Source organism: Cololabis saira, chromosome 9 (assembly GCF_033807715.1).
Source record: "Cololabis saira isolate AMF1-May2022 chromosome 9, fColSai1.1, whole genome shotgun sequence".
Taxonomy (NCBI): domain Eukaryota; kingdom Metazoa; phylum Chordata; class Actinopteri; order Beloniformes; family Belonidae; genus Cololabis; species Cololabis saira.
In genome coordinates, this window is record NC_084595.1 from 27,092,310 (window position 1) to 27,111,894 (window position 19,585).

Sequence of the window (19,585 nt, forward strand, 5' to 3'; positions counted from 1 at the left end):
AGTCGGCTCTTAAGGCCTGAGAATACCACCAATCATGCTGCATCAGCTCACCTGTATGTCTCTATAAATGTATCAAGGGCTAGGCAAGATACACATTTTCAATTTCAATCAAAATATTTCTAAATGGGATTCAAAATTAACACAGTTTATATCAATATAATTTGCCACTGTGTATTTCTCCTATAAAGTTGCTACAATGTGCATTTCTCCTCTTTCTACCCCACCCAAAGAACTCCTCAGTGAGGTCAAGCTCTCACTCCTATATTGACCCAGCTGCAGCCCAACTACAAGTTGCAGATGGTGCTGATTTTTTTAAAGCTCATTAATATTCAGGTTCATTGAGGACAAAACATAGACTGTATTAAAGGTAATTTCTAATTAGACTATACCATATTTTTTTAAATCAGCTAATGCTTGTCAACATGTCCATGTCAGAATTCAAATACTTATGATTATTGCATACAATTTTAAGTATTAGAGATATAAATATTTATCAACAGTTCTGATATGTAACATGTACCGCTGCTATGTCTGATTTTCAGGGAGCATCACCTAGCCATAAGACGTATAGTCCTTCTGAGACTAGAAGTTATTATATGATTTTTTAACATTTTGAAAAAGATGAAAAGGGATTTAAGACATGGATGAACCTACCCAATATTAATTTGAGGAGAAGTTCTAATATAATTCAATAATTGGGAATAATGATAATGATGATAATAATGATTATCATCATAATAATAATAATAATAATAATAATAAAAACAAAAAACTTCTAGGTTGTTGCTGCTGAAATAGCCCTACTTAATGTATTCTGGTCAGGTGAAGCACTGTTTGAAGGGTTAGATAATATAGATGTTAACTTAACATCTATATTATCTTAACACTTTTATTGCAAAATATTCCATTTGAAAGCATCAAATGACAACAAGAACACTCCCCTTTTTCTAACGAAGGCAGTATCGTTTAACAGGAGGTTTATCTATCAGATTCAGGCATTCACACAAAAAATAATGCATTGGTGCATCTCTAGTTTTAGAAATTTGCAAATTACAAATTTACTTTTACTTTTCCCCAATTGATCTGGAAAAAAAAAAAAAAAAACAAATCTATAACTATTTTATTTTAAAAGGTCTGTTTTACAGAGCCAGAATGTTCAGCAGTTAAATAAAAATATTTTGTGTTATAATTTATCTTTTCTACAGAGCAGGTGAATAAACATCCTCCAAGACTGGCAATACTGTGCAAATTACTGCATTTTGTTTACAAAATGTCATGAATGGTGGATGGGGATCGATTCCAGAAATTCCACAAATGTAAAATATTGAAGGATGATGGAAACCAACATCAGATGTCAACACTTGCGCATTGTCGCAACCACTGATATTTTAAAGATATTACTAGGGAGGTGGCTGGAAAATCCCCACAAGAAGTCTGAAATTAATGCAGAGGCCATCTGCGTTCTCATATGCCACCCCCTGGGAACATCTCCAGAAAATTTAATGACTACAGTGTTTGTGTGAGACAGGCTTAAGTGAAATAAAAAAGGGTCTAACAAGTGCTAATCCGTTTTATGCATTAAATGGACACATCAACAACAAAAATCTAAAAAGGTAAGCCAAATATATATATTTTACCCCTCTCTTTCCTTTTAACCCACCCAGTGTAGTGATAATTGCATGCATGTGTGTATAGAGAGAGAGAGAGAGAGAGAGAGAGAGAGAGAGAGAGAGAGAGAGAGAGAGAGAGAGAGAGAGAGAGAGAGAGAGAGAGAGAGAGAGAGAGAGAGAGAGAGAGAGAGAGAGAGAGAGAGAGAGAGAGAGAGAGAGAGAGAGAGAGAGAGAGAGAGAGAGAGAGAGAGAGAGAGAGAGAGAGAGAGAGAGAGAGAGAGAGATTAAACTGGACCAAATTGACAATTAGGGTGGTAAGATAATCACACGAACACAATCCATGACAGGGTTGGGATATAGTATAACCAAACACAAACAAAAAGTTGTCAGAGGGGTCAAAAACCCACTAAATATAGCAACAACACGACCCATGATGTCGATCTTAGTTTCCAATTCGTGAGGCTAAAGAACCACCGTATCATTAATTCATTCATTATCAGACTCTTCGGGCAGGTTTTTTTTGTCTGCCTTGTTTGTTAAATTCCAAAAGGCAATGAGCAGCTAATTTAGGCAAGTTTTTCAGGTACTATTGCAGATTTTAAGTGTGTGCTCTGTTATTAGACTTCTGTGCCAGTTACAGTTCACGAACACCATGTTCAAGCATAAGGGTGTCCATCAGAGCATGTGGCACCAGGAGACCCTAGGCCGGAGGTCAATTATGGACTTTGTTGTCATTTCATCTGATCTTCGGCCATGTGTCTTGGACACTCGGGTAAAGACGTTGGGAACGTCTGACTGAGCCCTCTGTCAGGGAAGTCTTCAACTCTGAGAGAACTTCCGAGGGAGGCTGGGGGACATTGACGCCTGTTAGTGGCGGCAACCCCAGAACCCGGTGGTGGACACCGGAAGTAAGGGATGCTGAAGGAGGAGTCCTACCAGGCCAGGTTAGCCTGTGAGACTCCTGACGCAGTAGATAGGTACCTGCAGGCCAAGCAAGCCGCAGCTTGGGCAGTCCTGGAGGCAAAAAGTCAGTTCTGGGAGTTCGGTGAGGCCATGGAGGAAGACTTTCTGTCAGCCCAGAAGAAATTCTGGTGAACTGTTCGGCAACTAAGAAAGGGGAAGCAGTACTCTGCCGACACAGTTAACGGTGCAGGTAGGGAGCTGTTGACCTCAACTGGGGACATTGTCGGACGGTGGAAGGAATACTTCGAGGATCTCCTCAATCCGACTGACATGCTTTCCATTGAGGAAGCAGAGACTGCATGTTTGAATTCGGCAGGGCTGCCCTTTGTCACCCGTTCTGTTCATAATCTTTATGGACAGGATTTCTAGGTGTAGCCAGGGACCGGAGGGGATCCGGTTTGGGAACCACAGGATTTCATCTCTGCTATTTGCAGATAATGTTGTCCTGTTGGCTTCATCAAGCCAGGACCTTCAGCATGTGCTGGGGCGGTTTGAAGCCGGGTGCAATGCGGCGAGGATGACAATCAACACCTCCAAAACCGAGGCCATGGTTCTCTACCGGGAAAGTGGTGAGGTGGCTTATCGAGGTGGGTGGAGAAGTCCTGCCTCAAGTGGAGGAGTTCAAGTATCCAAGGATCTTTTTCACGAGGAAGGGAAAGATGGAGCGTGTGATTGACAGACAGATTGGTGCACTGTCTGCACTTATGCGATTGTGGTGAAGAAAGAGCTGAGTCGAAAGGCGAAGCTCTCAATTTACCAGTCAATCTACGCTCCCACCCTCACCCTCACTCATGGTCATGACCTTTGGGTAATGACCGATGGGACAAGATCAAGGATACAAGCAGCCAAGATGAGTTTCCTCCATACGGTGGCTGGACGCTCCCTTAGAGATAGGGTGAGAAGCTCAGTCACTTGGGAGGAGCTCGTTGTCAAGCCGTTGCTCCTTCACGTTGGGAGGAGTCAGCTGAGGTGGCTTGTGCATCTGTATCGGATGCCTCCTGGACGCCTCCCTGGTGTTCCAGGCATGTCCCACCGGGAGGAGACCCCGGGGAAGACCCAGGAAAAGCGTATCCGTTACCAGGTCGTGGGGTCAACATTCTTAGCCGAGATGCCCAGACTTTCCTCCCCCAGACACTTCCTCCAGCTCTTCCAAGGGGAGTACGAGACATTCCCAGGCCAGCAGAGAGACATAGTCTCTCCAGCGTGTCCTGGGTCTTCCCCGGGGTCTCCTCCCAATAAATAAATATACCAATATGAAATAATTTGGGTGAGTTTCAATAATTTGAAGAAACACTGGATGTTATCTGTTCTACTTTAGCAGTTCATCTTCCATTTCTTTAGTCATGCATTTCCTTTCTGCCGTTCTGATATTTCTAAACAGAAAAAAGGAAACATTGCTTTGTTATATAATGTTTAAAATGACTAATAACCCACCACCTTTTTCTTGTGGTAAACAGTACTGTGAAAACAACTGTTGCAATTGTGACCCAACACTGGTTAACTAACCAGCCCAGTTCATTGGTTCTTACAACAACATTTAATTTATTTCTCTTAATATTGTCCTCTCTTGGTCTCTTTGTTTTTCAGGCTCCTTATCATAAGGGTGTTGTCTGTCATGCCCATATTAATTTTTTTTGTTTTTATCTCTTCAGCATCAAAACTGTCAATATGTATTTCTACATACAAAAATGATCCTAGCTTAGCTTGCCGTATCTTTTAGTGGTGTTCATAACCCGGAGACTCAAAAAGCTATAAATATTATTGTACTGCATATATAAACATTTGTTTTTCTCCAAAAGCCTGCATCTTGCTACATGTGTACAAGGAATCTCTCAGTGATTTTTCTTCTGTTTGTTAAAGATCCATCTTTAAAGGGCAAAAAGACAAATCAGGCACTCAGATTTCTGTGATTTGAGTGACTCAGACATCCTCTCTGTCAGCCTGCCTGTCTGCCTCTCATTAAACTCTCATTTCATCATCTTCTGTCTTGATGGGTGCATCTGTACTTAAACATCTGAACAGACGTACTGTCAGTCTGCATCAGTGTCAAAGAGTAATGAAACACTGCATTACTGTACATTAGCAGTGCACCTCACTGAAATGGGGCTTTCTGCGCAGAGCACTTAGAAAAACCTATTTTCTACACATAAATGTAAAACCCAGTAATAATAACACTAACATTTTTAAATCCCATATACACTTCACAATCCCATATACATTAATTGCAATTAATCTCCACAGATATCCTACCATCTAGAAAACTCTTTTTCTCTTTTGCTCGTGTTCTGGGTGTGCGGAAAGCACCTAAAGACAACTTGTGTTGTAATAGACACTATATAAATAAAATTGAATTTACACGCATGCACGCACGCACGCACGCACGCACGCACGCACGCACGAAAATTGTGCATACTTGATGTTAAGTGTGTCCAGTACACAAATATTAATATAAAAACAACTGAATGCTTACATCTGTTCTGCTCATTTGAACCATATGACCAATCATTTATGGTCACATGACTGCCAAGTGAAGAAAACATTTGGAAAGCACGGTTCCGTGCCCCTGAGAAACATTTGTAGGTCAAAAACATACAACCTCTGCAGGACTTGCCTGGCATGGCAGATGGTTTTGTTGGACGCGGGATTCCTGCACAGAAATCTTTAATACTTAAAAAAAATATTTGTTTAGATGACGCATGGTTCTATTATAGTAAAGACACAAACAAACTTCCACCAATTAGATGAGCCACAAGTTACACATGAAAATGGTTAACAACTAGGTACTGCTGTTGTTGACCGTCACAACACATTAACCACATGTAGTTACCAGTATATGTTTGCCCATTATGTTGCAGCAACAAACATATCTAATCTTAGAATGAAATAGCATAAAATATTTTGATCACACAAATCTCACAATGATCCGGTTGTCTACCAAAATAACTAGGGTTGTACAGTGTGAGCATTGTTTGCATAGATGACATTTTACTGGAGTACATCAGTGACAGTTCCTCATGAGGTCTGACATTTGATTGCAAAGTTCTGTGGACAAAACTTTATGGTAGTGGTTTCCTAAATCAGAGGGGAAACGGTGTTCAGGGCTGCTGTCTTACACCGAAAAAATTCACCGAAATATTGTTCACAATGTAAACACTAATAACACCTTAAATCCATTGTAAAACAGGAGTAGACTGAGTGTCTCTATCGTTTCAAACCGAGAAAGCAGGCTAGTAAAACCAATGGCTGAACACTTTATGTACGAGTTCAATAGTAAGAAGCCTTTGTTAAGACTTTTGACTTTTCCGTTCTTAATCAAGAAATTACTGGAAAAAAAAGTGTGCTCACATAGGTGGACTGTTTTAGTTCACAGAAAAAATGTGTTTCACAAGCTCCTCTCAAAAACTGTATGCTTCCTTGACTTCTTTGAAAGGAAAGTTTGCAATTTATAAGATCTAAAGCAAAGTCAAAATGATTATGACCAAATGGTGAACTCCATTTCTTTCTAAAAAAGATGCTTTTATTACTTTAAACAATATGTTTAAAATAAATAAATACTGGATTTCTAAAGCAAAACATCACATTAAGGAGTTGTTTCAACTGGCTCACTATGGAGAACGCAGAGTTAAGAGTTGCAGGGTAAACAGATGCTTCACTTACGCCGAGTTCACTCTTTGCTGCATCTCTCTCTGCGTCCTGTAATCTCACAAGGTGCACCCACTCCACTGATGCTGCCGCCGGTCTAGCAAAAAGTGCAAGCTCCAATGTAGAAAAAAGAGCAAAGGCAGCTCTGAATCTGTACAAGGCATTATGAAGTTCCCTAGCTGCAGTCCTGATACAGTCATTTCTTAAAGCTAAGGTCAATGAGCAACATCCACAGAGCAGTGAACAGAAAAGATGCAAATCAATACCTATACTATTAGCTGAAAAACTAATTTGGTTTAAATTCCATGATTGTAATAGGTTTCTGTTATCCTTTAAAGGCTGCTGTAAAATGTATTTTTCAGCTGCTGAAGCAGACTATAGTCTTCTTTGCTCCCACTTCATCCTGCTCTGACTCCCTCTCCTCTTTCTCAAAACCAGGGATTCTGAGAATGCTGCCTATTGGTTTCTCAAGCACAGGGACGCAAGGATAGGGTGTGGCATATTTCCAGAGAGACTCACAAATGTAAGAATACACATTTATGTACCGTGAATGAAAATTAAATTTGACAGTCAAGCATAATGAAAACAACCAGAGCAAGCTTGTGACCTTTGCTGGCCTCACAGAGTAGTTTCAATAAATGTTCAAAAATGATTAACCATATACTACCAGTCAAATGTTTGGACACACTTTACCATTCAAATGAATTGTGTCCAAACTTTTGACTGGTAGTATACAACGCTTATACACAATGACCACATCAAACGATTCTCATTTTGACAGCTTAACAATCAGTGAGCAAATGTCAGATCTTTGAGTATAAACATTGTTTGTGGTTATGCCGTTATCATGCAGCTAAAAAAAAAAAAAAAACTTCACAGCCAATCCCATCACCCCTTTATTTTTTTACTTATACATTTGTCTATGTGCATGTTTCCAAAACATATAAAGTGAATGTATAAAGCTGAGGATGATGAGTAACAACTGATAACTAGAAAGCTTCTAATAGTGGTACCATTCACTGTTTATCTGCAAATTTGTAAAATAAACTAATTAGTCACATTTCACTGCCAACAAATTAGAAGTTTAATGTTTCCTAAGTATGCCTCTTTCTGACTAGGGCTGGGCGATATATCGAGATTTTAATATCGATATATTTTCAAACGCGATATGGTACGAGACATTATCGTTTATATCGATTATTAAAAAAAAAATATGCAGGAAAGGCATATTTGTTTTATTTTATTCAAGAAGCATTTTTATTCTATATATGCAGGCAGTTTGTTTTTATTTAATTTGTTTTATACATTTTGATATTGTGCAGACCTCTGTTAATAAAGGTACCTGTGTGACATTTGGCACGAGGCTTTGTATTAAAACTGACTGTTTTTTTTAAGGGTTTGCCTCAGAAAAAAATGAAGCTAACAGAGATGCTATGCTATAATGCTATGGGGGAAACCCCAATTATGGCACAGAAAAAATATCGATATATATCGAGTATCGCCATTCAGCTAGAAAATATTGAGATATGACTTTTGGTCCATATCGCCCAGCCCTATTTCTGACACAAAAAAATACAACAAAAAAAGACCTTGTGACTCATGTTCTCATCTCTGTTGACAATATGGCAAACCAGGGACTACAGGAAACAAGTTCAACTTACCCAGAGTATGTTGCTATCCTTTGGCTTAAGAAAGTCTTGCAATTAAGATCACACTAAGCAGTATTTTACTTGTCTCTGTGTTAGTCTATAATTGTCCAGCAATTTTGCAAGTGTAGACAATGACCCACTGTGTTTTTAATCTTATTTATGTTTGTTTTTTTTGCACCCAATGAAATTAAAAACATAAAACTTGTTACTAAAATAACTAGGATTTGGAAAAATACACTACTTGATGCAAGGAAAGATGGTGAAGGTGTGCTGAGGCAGATCCAAATCATACGTAAAGAGATGGGGAAGGGGCATCTGAGGATTCTCAGACAGGTTTAGCCTGAACATTAACATGCCATCATAATTTCAGTTCCAAGTGAGCTAGACAGAAGCCAAATTAAATTTGCCTCCTTTGCTATATTGATACAGAAGACGGGGGGCCACAAAAGTTTCAGACAGTATGAACATAAAAGTCTATGTCAACTATCAAAGTTGGTTTATATCAATCAGGATGGGTCTAAATAACATTCAAGCTCAAAGTATGTAAGTATTAAAACAATTTGCTGGTCTTAAGACTCTGGAAAAAGGGGTAATTTAATAAAAAGAAATTTAAAAAAATTAGAAAAAAAAAAATAGAACAACTTATAAGTTCTGAAACATTTTGACTACTGGGAAAAACACTATTGGAGAATAACTGAAGTATTAAAACACAGTCCTTTTACACTGTCTGTAACACTTTTAACCGAGGGCAATTATGTTGTGCTGATGCTAAATCAATATAGTTACAGCAAAGTATGCACTGCCAACTGCTAAATCTGATAAACTCATTCATACAGCCCCTGATCTTCAAATCCAACTATTTTTTACTCCTTTTTAGTTCCTCATGCCACCACTACCTCAGGGAAACCCTTTGTGACTTGAAATCCCTTCTAATCTTCGTGGAAAATGAGAATCAGCAACTGGTTTCCCAATGTGGTGTTTGTTTAAGCTCAGGCACAGGTCCACATGTCTCTGAATGTAGCAGAAACACATACTGTTGACATCACCACGTTTGCTTCTTTGTTAAGCTGTCATCGATGTGAAACATATTAAAAGTTAGATGTTTTTTTAAAAGACAATGTGCAAATCAGTGTACGCTAATGTGCAAATATCTTTAATCTGACACACTCTACACATATGAGCAGTTTAGGTTTTGGTTATTGCAAAGCACACAGCTTAACTCCTCAACAAAACCTCAATGAAGTAATTTCTTAGGATGTTGATAAACCATAGTAACAATCAGTCTGACTGAGCTCCATTCTCTCTTCCCCTTTGCTGTAAAAAAAACTGTCCTTAATATTAAAAGGGGGAAATAAACAACCCTTTAAGTTATTAAAAAAACTATTTAAAATCTGCTGCCCCGAGAACTTCTGCACAAACTTCTATGTGTTCTAAGATTAATAAAAGTAGTAGTTACAATTCTGATTATGTATTCAGAGCAAGAGGGAGAGAGAAAAATAAGCATTCTCTGATGACAACCACAAATACATATACATGAATGTGATGATATATTGGAACGTAATTGACTATTGTGGTATCTTACTTCTTTCTCTTGTGTTTCCTTTGGCCCATCCCCCCAAAAAACAAAACAGAGTTTTATTTAAGAAAATCAACATGTTAACTAATTCAACCAAAGTGAAGGGCAGTATATCTTTTATGATGATTTTGGCCACGGCCCTGTGATATTCTGTTGTTTTTTTCTTCCTACATCAATTTCTGTCACTAGTTGTTCACCACCACAGCTGCAGCCTGCCTGGCTTTTACTGTGAGGGTATTAATCATTTTTACTGTTAAAAATTCATAGCAATGCAGTGTTGTCAATTTATAACTAAAAACTTAATTTCATAACGAGGGGTATATTTTCAATTGACAAGACCAAGCCAACTGAGTTGGAGCAAGGAGGCTGGGATGAAGACCCGGTAGCTTGCCAAAAGCAGTTAAAGACACCACACTGCTTTACATTGATACTGTATATTACTTGCAGGTGTTTTATGATGCTGTTGGTATTATCGTCCTTTGAGTGTGATGATATTTTGGCATTTGTTACATTTAACATAAGTCTCATAATGTTTAGTACCCTATGCCCACACCGTTGAACATCTCACCCATTCAGCCATGACGGACTGTTTACATGGGCGTGGATACAAAAAAACATATGTATGCCAGATATCGGACATGCATGCCACGTTATCATTCAAGGGCGGTGAATATGGAGCAAAAGCTTACACAATGTATAAAACATTCATACCAATAACAGCACCATTTTTCTTGTAGCTTATTGGTACTCCAGTACTGACCCAATTATAGTGCCAGAAATTACTGGTACTCAGTACCTATCCATTAAATTGCTTTACTAACAGGGGGAACGGCTGCTGTTATTAGTTCTCCATAGCTACCTTAAAACATTTGTTGTGACTTACAGTGTTGGAAATATTTTCTAGAGGGATGCAGCAACAATTATCACCTAGTGTTTAACCTAGACACCAACTACCTGCTACCAGTTACCAACTAGTTGATTGGGCAAGTGTGATGCATACAAGAAGTGGAATAAACATTGATGCTTTTTGGTGGTTGCTCCATTTCTTGTTTTTGAAAGGACAACCCTTTCAAAAAGGTCCATGCACTTCAGTGCTGAAATCAGACGTCAAAATATCTATTCCAACTAGGGCTGGGCGATATATCGAGATTTTAATATATATCAATATATTTTCAAACGCGATATGGTACGAGAAAAAATCGTTTATATCGATTAAAAAAAAAAAAAAAAAAAAGTAATTTTTTTTTTAATGATTTTGATATAGCTTATTTTGTGACAAATTGACTTGAATGTTTTATTTGAGATTTGCACAAATGTTTTGTTATTTGCACAACTATCAACCTCAGTTGAAAAGTCTGCCTGTTATTGTACAGTGTATTTTAATTTAATTGTTGTGCAGGAAAGGGATATTTGTTTTATTTTATCCAAGAAGCATTTTTATTCTATATATGCAGGCAGTTTATTTTTATTTCATTTGTTTTATACATTTTGATATTGTGCAGACCTCTGTTAATAAATGTACCTGTGTGACATTTGGCACGAGGCTTTGTATTAAAACTGACTGTTTTTTTAAGGGTTTGCCTCAGAAAAAAATGAAGCTAACAGAGATGCTATGCTATAATGCTTTGGGGGAAACCCCAATTATGGCACAGAAAAAATATCGAGATATATATCGAGTATCGCCATTCAGCTAGAAAATTTCGAGATGTGACTTTTGGTCCATATCGCCCAGCCCTAATTCCAACTATTCCCATTTATTAACAGATCAAATAGAATCCAGGTCAGTCTTTCTGCAAATGGAACAGCCATGTACTTGTGTACTCCAAGGCACTACAGCCCAGTTAGCAGGCTAACATACTTGAAAAAAGTAAACTATTTAACTTAGTATAAAATAAGCAGAGAACATTAATATGACTCGGAAAGGACAACTTATCTGGCAAAAGTGTTTATAACTGTTGCTTTATATGGAGTATTTTAATGAATTTACATTTTTTGTATTTTAGCAGCCAGAAATGTTGAAATGGGCTCCATCTGTATAACCATACCACAAGTTTGAACATAGAAGAACTATATTAAATTAAAGCTACGTTCCGTTAGTTTTAAGATGTTCCCTCCTCCGCTATGACTTCTGATTGTTGATGTGAAATGGATTCTTTGATACTATGCCATCTGAAGTCTACACAAATCTCCATTGGATGCATCTTCAATAAAATGGGTGGTACAAGAACACAGAGGATTTCAACCACACTAATTCAGATACAGACGTTGACTTGAAACAGTACTTTGGTTGCTATTAATGGCATTCAACAAGTACTCAAGAATGCAAGTACGGACAAGTAGGCATATTGAGAAACTTCTGCTCTATTTTACAGAGGCTGTGCTATGACATACATACAACTCATTGTATGACGCTCTTTGAGCGTCATATTTGGGCAAATTCTTCACAGAATAAGGAAATGTACTGATTTCACTTACAGGAAGAACAACATGTGCATGTGCAATGCATCAACCAGTAAACATAATAATGTGACACAATATATAGATATATTTAAAGATGGAGAAAATATGAGTGTGGCGTTGAAGTCAATTTACGTGCTACTTCTTAATTTGTTGTGATGCTTCTGAAATGTTATGAGCACCGGTGCTAATAATGGAAAACATTAATGAAGAACAGTGTGGATATATCTTTGAAATAAAACTTAACTCATCAAATTGAAGTATGAACCATTCCAATTTAAATCAATGTCCACATTGGCTATAATAGTAAACAGACTTTTACTACCCGAATTATAAACCGAAACTTGAAAGAAATATGGTTCATCACAAGTTATTTCATCACCACTACAACCAGTTCGCAATAAAACCTCAAGAACCTTGAGCTGCACAGACAAGAAAAAAAACAGTGTTTCACTTTGAATGTTCTAACAAGACATAACATGATAGCTCAGCCTCAGACAGACTGCAAGCTCTAAGTTCTGTAGTTTTGCCTTTGATAAACTGCTATTTTCACACTGTTAATTCACACTTTTGCATTCTAAACCCCCGTCTTTTATGTTCCATTTTCTCTTGATTTAAAACCACCATTTATATTTTTGTTAGTTGCTCCTTTAAGTTTTTTTCCCCCCGCAATTTTTAACTTGTATTCATTGTTCATTTATATTATTTTCTTCTTAAATGATTACAGTCTTGCTGCTGTGACAAAGGAATTTCCCAGGCATCATTAATAAAGTATATATCACTCTCTCCATCTATTTAATGAAAAATAGTCACATCCTTACCAGGTCTTAAGATTAAGTAAATACAACATTAGGTGAAAACAAGAGATGGCATATGACGGTGTCATTTAACTAAACCAAAATGTTAAAATACTGCATGAAAAACTAACCGAATGCCATGATTCAAAAGCTTGTACAACCAAATTTGACAGTATTAACTTTCATAAGCATTTACTGCACAGCATAATCAGTTTGTGTTGTGAAGGAATTTTGGTCTTCCTCACAATGTTGTTTCAATTCATTGAGGTTTGTGGGCATTAGTTTAATAACAGCTCTCTTTATGTCCCATCACAGTATTTCAATCAGGTTGAGGTCTGGACTTTAAATGGGCCATTCCTTTGCTGGTTGCTTTTTCATCCCCTGGACATTCTGCTTTAGTTTTGCTGGTGTGCCCGTTATCATTGTCTTGCTGCATGAGCTGATTTTGTGCACACTTTTGACCAGCAAACTGTCAAAGCGTCTGCTTTTACAGAAGCAGTAACACTTAATGATGATCAATTAATTGCGTTTGATTATTTGCATCTGGCTGTGACTTGACCTCATTCATGTGGAAGCAGTAAGGGTGTACTTAGTTTTCCCCACCACATACTGCTTCCACATAATGGAACATTTTTATTTCAATAAATAATGATGCAGTGTAATGTATCGTGCATTGTTGCTCATCTGAGGCTGTATTTTCATAATGTTACGTCCTGGTATCAAAAAAAATAATCTTTCAATACATAAAAAACATGTAAACCTCAAGAGAAGTTTCAGACTTGTGGTAAAACTACTACCTCTACTGTAGTAGTATACTTAACCAACTTGATTTGAGTAGAGTTTAAATTTGTTTTGGGCTATCCATTACCAACAACAGGCAGGATTGCTGAAACACTGAACTTCCCTTCCCTATGACAGCGAGATATAGGGTGGCTCCTAAAATAAGAGCTGAATCCACATTCTAGGCCCAGTCACTTCCATATGTCACAGTATGAGGGCAAGAAATAACAAAGCTCAGCATTTCTCTTATGGGAAGGTTGAATTCTGACAATACTAGCACATACATGTGCTTGTTTGGATCCTTGATGAATTCATAGAAATCCTATAATCACATAAACCCATGGCTGCGTCAAGTATGCTGCAATTTAAAAAAAAATGTTTACGGTTAGCGCTAATTGCAAAGAAAATTTTAATATTTCTGGGATAAAATTAACTGTATTTAAGTCAGCAAAGCATAAATATACAATTCTTCTTCAAAACCGTAATACTTCCCATGCTGCATGAAAAGCAGATACACACAGAACCACATTTTTGAGTCCCTATATGATTGGATTTATACCTCCAAATAAGCAACACCGATCCCATGATAAAAGTTGGGGTCAAATCCAAATGCAAGTCTGCCGAAGAAAGAAAATAAACAATGAAATTGTATATAAAGAATATAACCCCAAGTCTGGGGAAGATATCCTTACAAACATTTAATCTAATTACTTCATCAAAATTGGCATCTGAGTAACTTAAGACTATAAAACAATACTAATCCAGATGGTAGGACAATATTTCTTTTTACATCCCCAAATATTAAATTATGTTCATACGTGTGTTCCCAGTAGATTATTAATGATCAATGACCATGAAATAAGCATTATAAAACATGTTTTTTATACAAAACAAAACGCAAAAAGAATAAAGTTATTGCATAAACTGCATTGGACTTAAAAAAGGGAATATCACCAGAGTTATAATAGTTTTGAATTTCTTAAAAGTTTTTATTTCTATTTCATTTTCCGCTTGTTCGATTATTTTTGTTTATTTTTAGTTAGTTTAACAAAACGCATCAGTGGTTTTAGTTTGGAAAAATGGGATCGTTTTAGTTTAGTTTTAGTTTTTTACGTATTCACTTGCAGATATTGGCAGGAAGAAATCTAGGATAAAAGAATCCTATCAACAATGTCATACAGTACAAAATCCCTTATTCTTTATTTTGAGAAATTAATTACAACTGGTAAAAAAATAATTGATAAAAAAAAATGAAACAACAACCACAAAAAAAAGACACAAAATGATTATGAAAAAGTCAATTTCACCTGCAATTCTATTTAGTTTGTTAGTTTTGCATTGCCAATTTTAGTTTTCAAGTAGTTTTAGTTTTATACATTTCTTTAGCTTTTATTTTTATGCGAGTTAATGGGATTATTTTTTGTTAACTATAATAATTCTGCATGTCACTAAGGACTTTTTAATAAACAACCTAACTTATTGAATTGTACAATTATTACCTTAACAGCACACAAAATTAACCCTAGTAATACATGACTATGGGCTTATATGTAAACTAGCAACATCCAAATCATCTTTCTACTTGATATAAGAACTTGCATGCTGCTTTTTGTTGTCCAAAAAAAAGTGTCCTAAATTACAGAAACCAATACTCTCTGATGTAAACAACCTACCGTTTGAAGAAAAAAATAAATAAAAAAATCACCTATCCAGCTTCCACCTATCCCTGCTTCAGCACACCGTGATACAAGGAGCTGTGTCAACAACAGAACTGTCCAGACCTTGATCACAAGCTGGTGATGACCATTAATTTGAATCAGGTGTGTTGATGCAAGGAGCCATCGAAAACATGCGGGATAGGTGATTTTCAGGACCAGGGTTGAAGACCCCTGCTCTAGAGTACAGTATATGCTACTAGAAAGTAGATTAGATTTCTCCCTCAATGGGGGAAGTCGCTTTGTGCAGCAGCAGTACACTCAACACACACATGCTGGGAAAGGGTAAAAAAAAAAAAAAAAAAAAGTAAAAAAATATATAATTACAAAATATAAACACGATAGTATATTGTATATTAGGGCTGAGCGATATATCGAGTATATACATATATACGTATATATGTCTATGCTGCTGTCCGGGACCGCCAGCGAGTTCCACCTAACTTTCCCAAACTCGGCCTGTTTGCGCCGTGAGTTCATCCGCGCGACGGACTCTTTTCAAACCACACTGGGACGGTTTAGTAAAGACGGGAGGGGATGTTTTCTCCTCGTACGCCGCGCTGATGCTCCAACTCCAAGCTCCAACTATCTGCTCAGTGCGACACGCGTCTGTGTGCCGCCGAGCCTCTCTCTTCCAGAGCTGAGAAACATCACCTAGTGTTGCTTAAATGTGGCCACATGAAATCAATCACCATCATCGAAACAAAGTCAAACAAGACTATATGACGTCATATTTCTAAAAGTAAGTGAAAGTGATGCAAAGTAAAGGAGGAGAGGATGAAACATTGCAGTCCCTACACCTACAATTAGTCTTAATATAAAGGTGCTCTAAAGGCCCCTCCTGCTCGAGAGCAGGTCATCCCAGGTAAAACTGGGACCAGAACATGTTCTTAGCAGATGTTCTTCAGACGGGGAGTCAGAGAGATGCAATGTGCACTTTCTGTTTTGAAATGACCCTTTTTATGTTTGTGCCACTCACTGCTTAGTAACTGTTGAATAAATACAGTTTTGGTAAATTTGACTTAGTTGTGATTTCCCCCTTTTTGCATGAAAGTTTAAAATGAGCATATATTAATGCAGTATGAACAAGAATGTTTTAATGTAGAATCATCATACTGGTGTGATTGTAGCATCAAAGTGTTAATTCAAGGCTAAGGCAAAATATCGAGATATATATTGTGTATCGTGACATAATAAAAGACCATATCGCCCAGCCCTATTGTATATTATAGTATAGTATAAGTAAGTGAACCCCACAAAAAAAAAAGCTACAGGATGCCTTAAAACAGTGGTTCTCAAATGGGGGTACGTGAAGTCACTACTTTTAAAATATACATATTTAAAAAGTAGCATCCATGCAAAAAACCTTTAAAAATAAATATTTCACAAATAATTGAGGAAAATATAAGTCTAAATTCATAAAATGAATTTTATCTTCAGGAGTAGGCTATTCAACTTATTATCCTAAAACCGCAGAGTATCCCCCACACCAGGATGGTTCCACCTAACCTGTCAAATGCCACCTGGCTTCACCTGTCAATCACTTGGACCAACAATGGAGTCGTGGTTGAAGCATAGCAGCAATATTTTTATGTTTAATAAATCAGTTACTGATGGCACAGTGCTCTGTTTTAGGTTTTTTTTTTACAACCAAAAGTGCTTTGCGCTGGTTAGGGGGTACTTGGCTGAAAAAATATTTCACAGAAAAGGTTGAGGACCACTGCCTAAATTTCTCACTTGCAGAGGTCAATTTTCAGTGAGATTTAGGGGCACTAAATTGTGGAATGATTTTTCCAACTTGGCAAAGAGCTCGTCCTCTCTGAAATATTACAAAAGACGTTTGAAGGACCACTTGACTGCTCTTTTGTTCTTTTTTTTTTTTTTTTGTGTTTCACTCATAGTGACATGTACAGTCTTATTTGCTTAGGAGTCAATATAATATAAGTTGTAAAAACAATATCCCATGCACACTCACACACACTTATTTTTTGTCTTTATTCTTTATTATTTATATATTGCATTATTAGTTTGCCATCACTTTTGGGTAGTTTTACTTTCTGTTTTTTTGTATGTTAATCTTGACATGAAATTTTAATATCTTCGGTGGAGGCTTCAAATAAGCCCATTGGGTTTTTTGCCTCTTCCTGCATCTATAGTGTTTATCATTGATATGCAGTACTCGAGTTGAGGGGGGATGAGGGGGGATGGCATCCCCCCTGAAATAAAAACGGTCAAAATCATCCCCCCTTTCCATCTCTTATGTCATTTCATTAATGAATGTGGTTTTACTGCTATTTCAACATTTAGTTATCACCAGAAAAATAACTTATTTGACAATTTTCACCTGTTTCAAGTAAATTTTCAATTGAAATAAGTAGGAAAAATCTTCCAATGGGACAAGATTTAGCAATACAATCTTGTTCCACATGCAGATTCTACTTATTTTAAGTGAAAATCTACTTGAAACAGGAGAAAATTGTTGTTTTTTCCAGCGATGAGTCTTGTTTTAAGTGTAATGAGATTTTTTTTACTAAAATGAGACATTTTAACTAGAAATAAGACAAATATTCTTGTTAAGATTGTGAGTTTTTGCAGTGATCCATGTTACTTATCCTGTGAAGGACAGAGTCATATTGATAAGTTCAGAAAACTGTTTTTTATTGTTGTGTTTTGATGTATTTGATGTAAGCCCAGTGGATATTTAAAGCTTACAGAAGGCTGCATTTAACTGCTGCTATGTCATTCCTGCAGTATTTCTGCAGGTGTTTTGGTCAGTGCTATTATTTGTAATATATTATATTATTTGTAATCAGCACAAATTATCTGTCCCCATATGATAAAATCCACCATCCCCCCTGATTTTTTTTTTTCGAGTACTTTCGAGTAGCAACTCGAGTACTGTTGATATGTCCTGTATATTTTTTTAAAAACTGTGCAAAACAATAAACTAAAACTAAACTAAGCTTTAAAATGTTAATTCCCAAGCATCAATTCCACAGGTAACGCCAGTAGTAAGTAGTACACTCACTGGTTCGGGGGAGGTGCAGATAGAGGAAACTCCACCTCTTCTTCCTCGTACTCCGTCCCATCCTGCATGTCGTTTTCATCCATGGTGAGGCCGAGCCCCCCGCCACCTGAAGGGGGGGTGGGCGGCGGCGGCAGCGGGGGGAACACGGTGGGGCTGTCCGGGCCTTTGGATGTGGGTGAGAACCGGCTGGCGGCGTTGCTGTCCCCGGTGGGGGAGTGACACGTGCCGGCCGCCGTCCCTGAGAGTGTCCCGTGGAGAGCTGCATGTGCAGCTGCATGTGGAGCTGCAGCTCCAGGTCCAGGCACCCCCGGCCCCGGCGCGTCGCCGCCGGGCGGGGAGTAGAGCACCGTCTCCGGGGAGGTGTCCTGGTGCTGGCCGGGGCTCTGGTCGGGGTAGTAAGGGTCCAGGTCCGGGCCTCCCCCGGCCGAGCCCGCATCCTCGCTGCTCACCTCCGCAGCCATCATGTTACACACACACGTAGAGGGGAACCCGTCCAGAAGGGAGCCCGCCCTTCCCCTCCGTCCTCACAAACGGGCTTCAGTGTTTTGGGCTCCGGGGGGAAACGAGGCAGAAAGTTTGGGCTCGGCCGCCGCTAACCGAGCTAGCTATCCGGGCGGCTATCAGCCTCGACACTTGATGATCCTGCTCGCTACGGCTCCATTGTTTCCTGAGTTTAAAGTTCACACACTAAACACTCTTTTGGGAAGCTACATACACATATATTCTGAACAATGTGCCCGAGGTGTGCGGGTGTTGTAGCCGGAGCTCACCTCGCCACCAGGCTCGGCACTTGTTTTATTGTCACTGTTGTGTGTGATACCCGTTTTCTTTCCCCCAGTGTTGTTTTTCTTTCCTTTCGAGTTCGAAGTCGTCTTCAAGTACAGTCCACGAACGACTTAAATCCCCAGACCGGTGTATTGTTCTCTGGTAATAAACATCCCGGGAGGAAAAGTCCACATTTCTCGTGTATACAAGCTGAGTTAGTGATATTTGTGGCTGCTGCCCTCCCTCCTCTGCTCTCCCGCAGCCGCTTAAGGCTAATTTATGCTCCCGCGTTACACCAACGCACGAACCTACGCCGTACCCTACGGCGTAGGCTCTGCGTCGAATTAACGCGGAACCATAATTCAGGCTTCACTCAGCAGACATGACTACGTGAGCGCAGAGCGCTGATTCAATCCATCACATCTTCACTCGTCTTTGATAAAAGCTCGTTCTACAGGACTGTCTCAGAAAATTAGAATATTGTGATAAAGTCCTTTATTTTCTGTAATGCAAAAATTCATACATTCTGGATTCATTACAAATCAACTGAAATATTGCAAGCCTTTTATTATTTTAATATTTCTGATCATAGCTTACAGTTTA

General features: G+C 38.2%; 1 protein-coding gene across 2 annotated transcripts in view; it reads right to left on the bottom strand.

Annotated features, from left to right (window-relative positions):
* Window positions 1–19,242, bottom strand: part of LOC133450401 (ras GTPase-activating protein 1-like) — a 39,035-nt gene extending 19,793 nt beyond the window's left edge. For both annotated transcript variants that reach the window (XM_061729014.1, XM_061729012.1), the window contains exon 1: window positions 18,218–19,242. In XM_061729014.1, the coding sequence (XP_061584998.1) occupies window positions 18,218–18,681 (464 nt within the window). In that variant the 5' untranslated portion in view covers window positions 18,682–19,242. The remainder of the gene's footprint in view (window positions 1–18,217) is intronic.
* Between the last annotated feature and the right edge of the window lie 343 nt (window positions 19,243–19,585).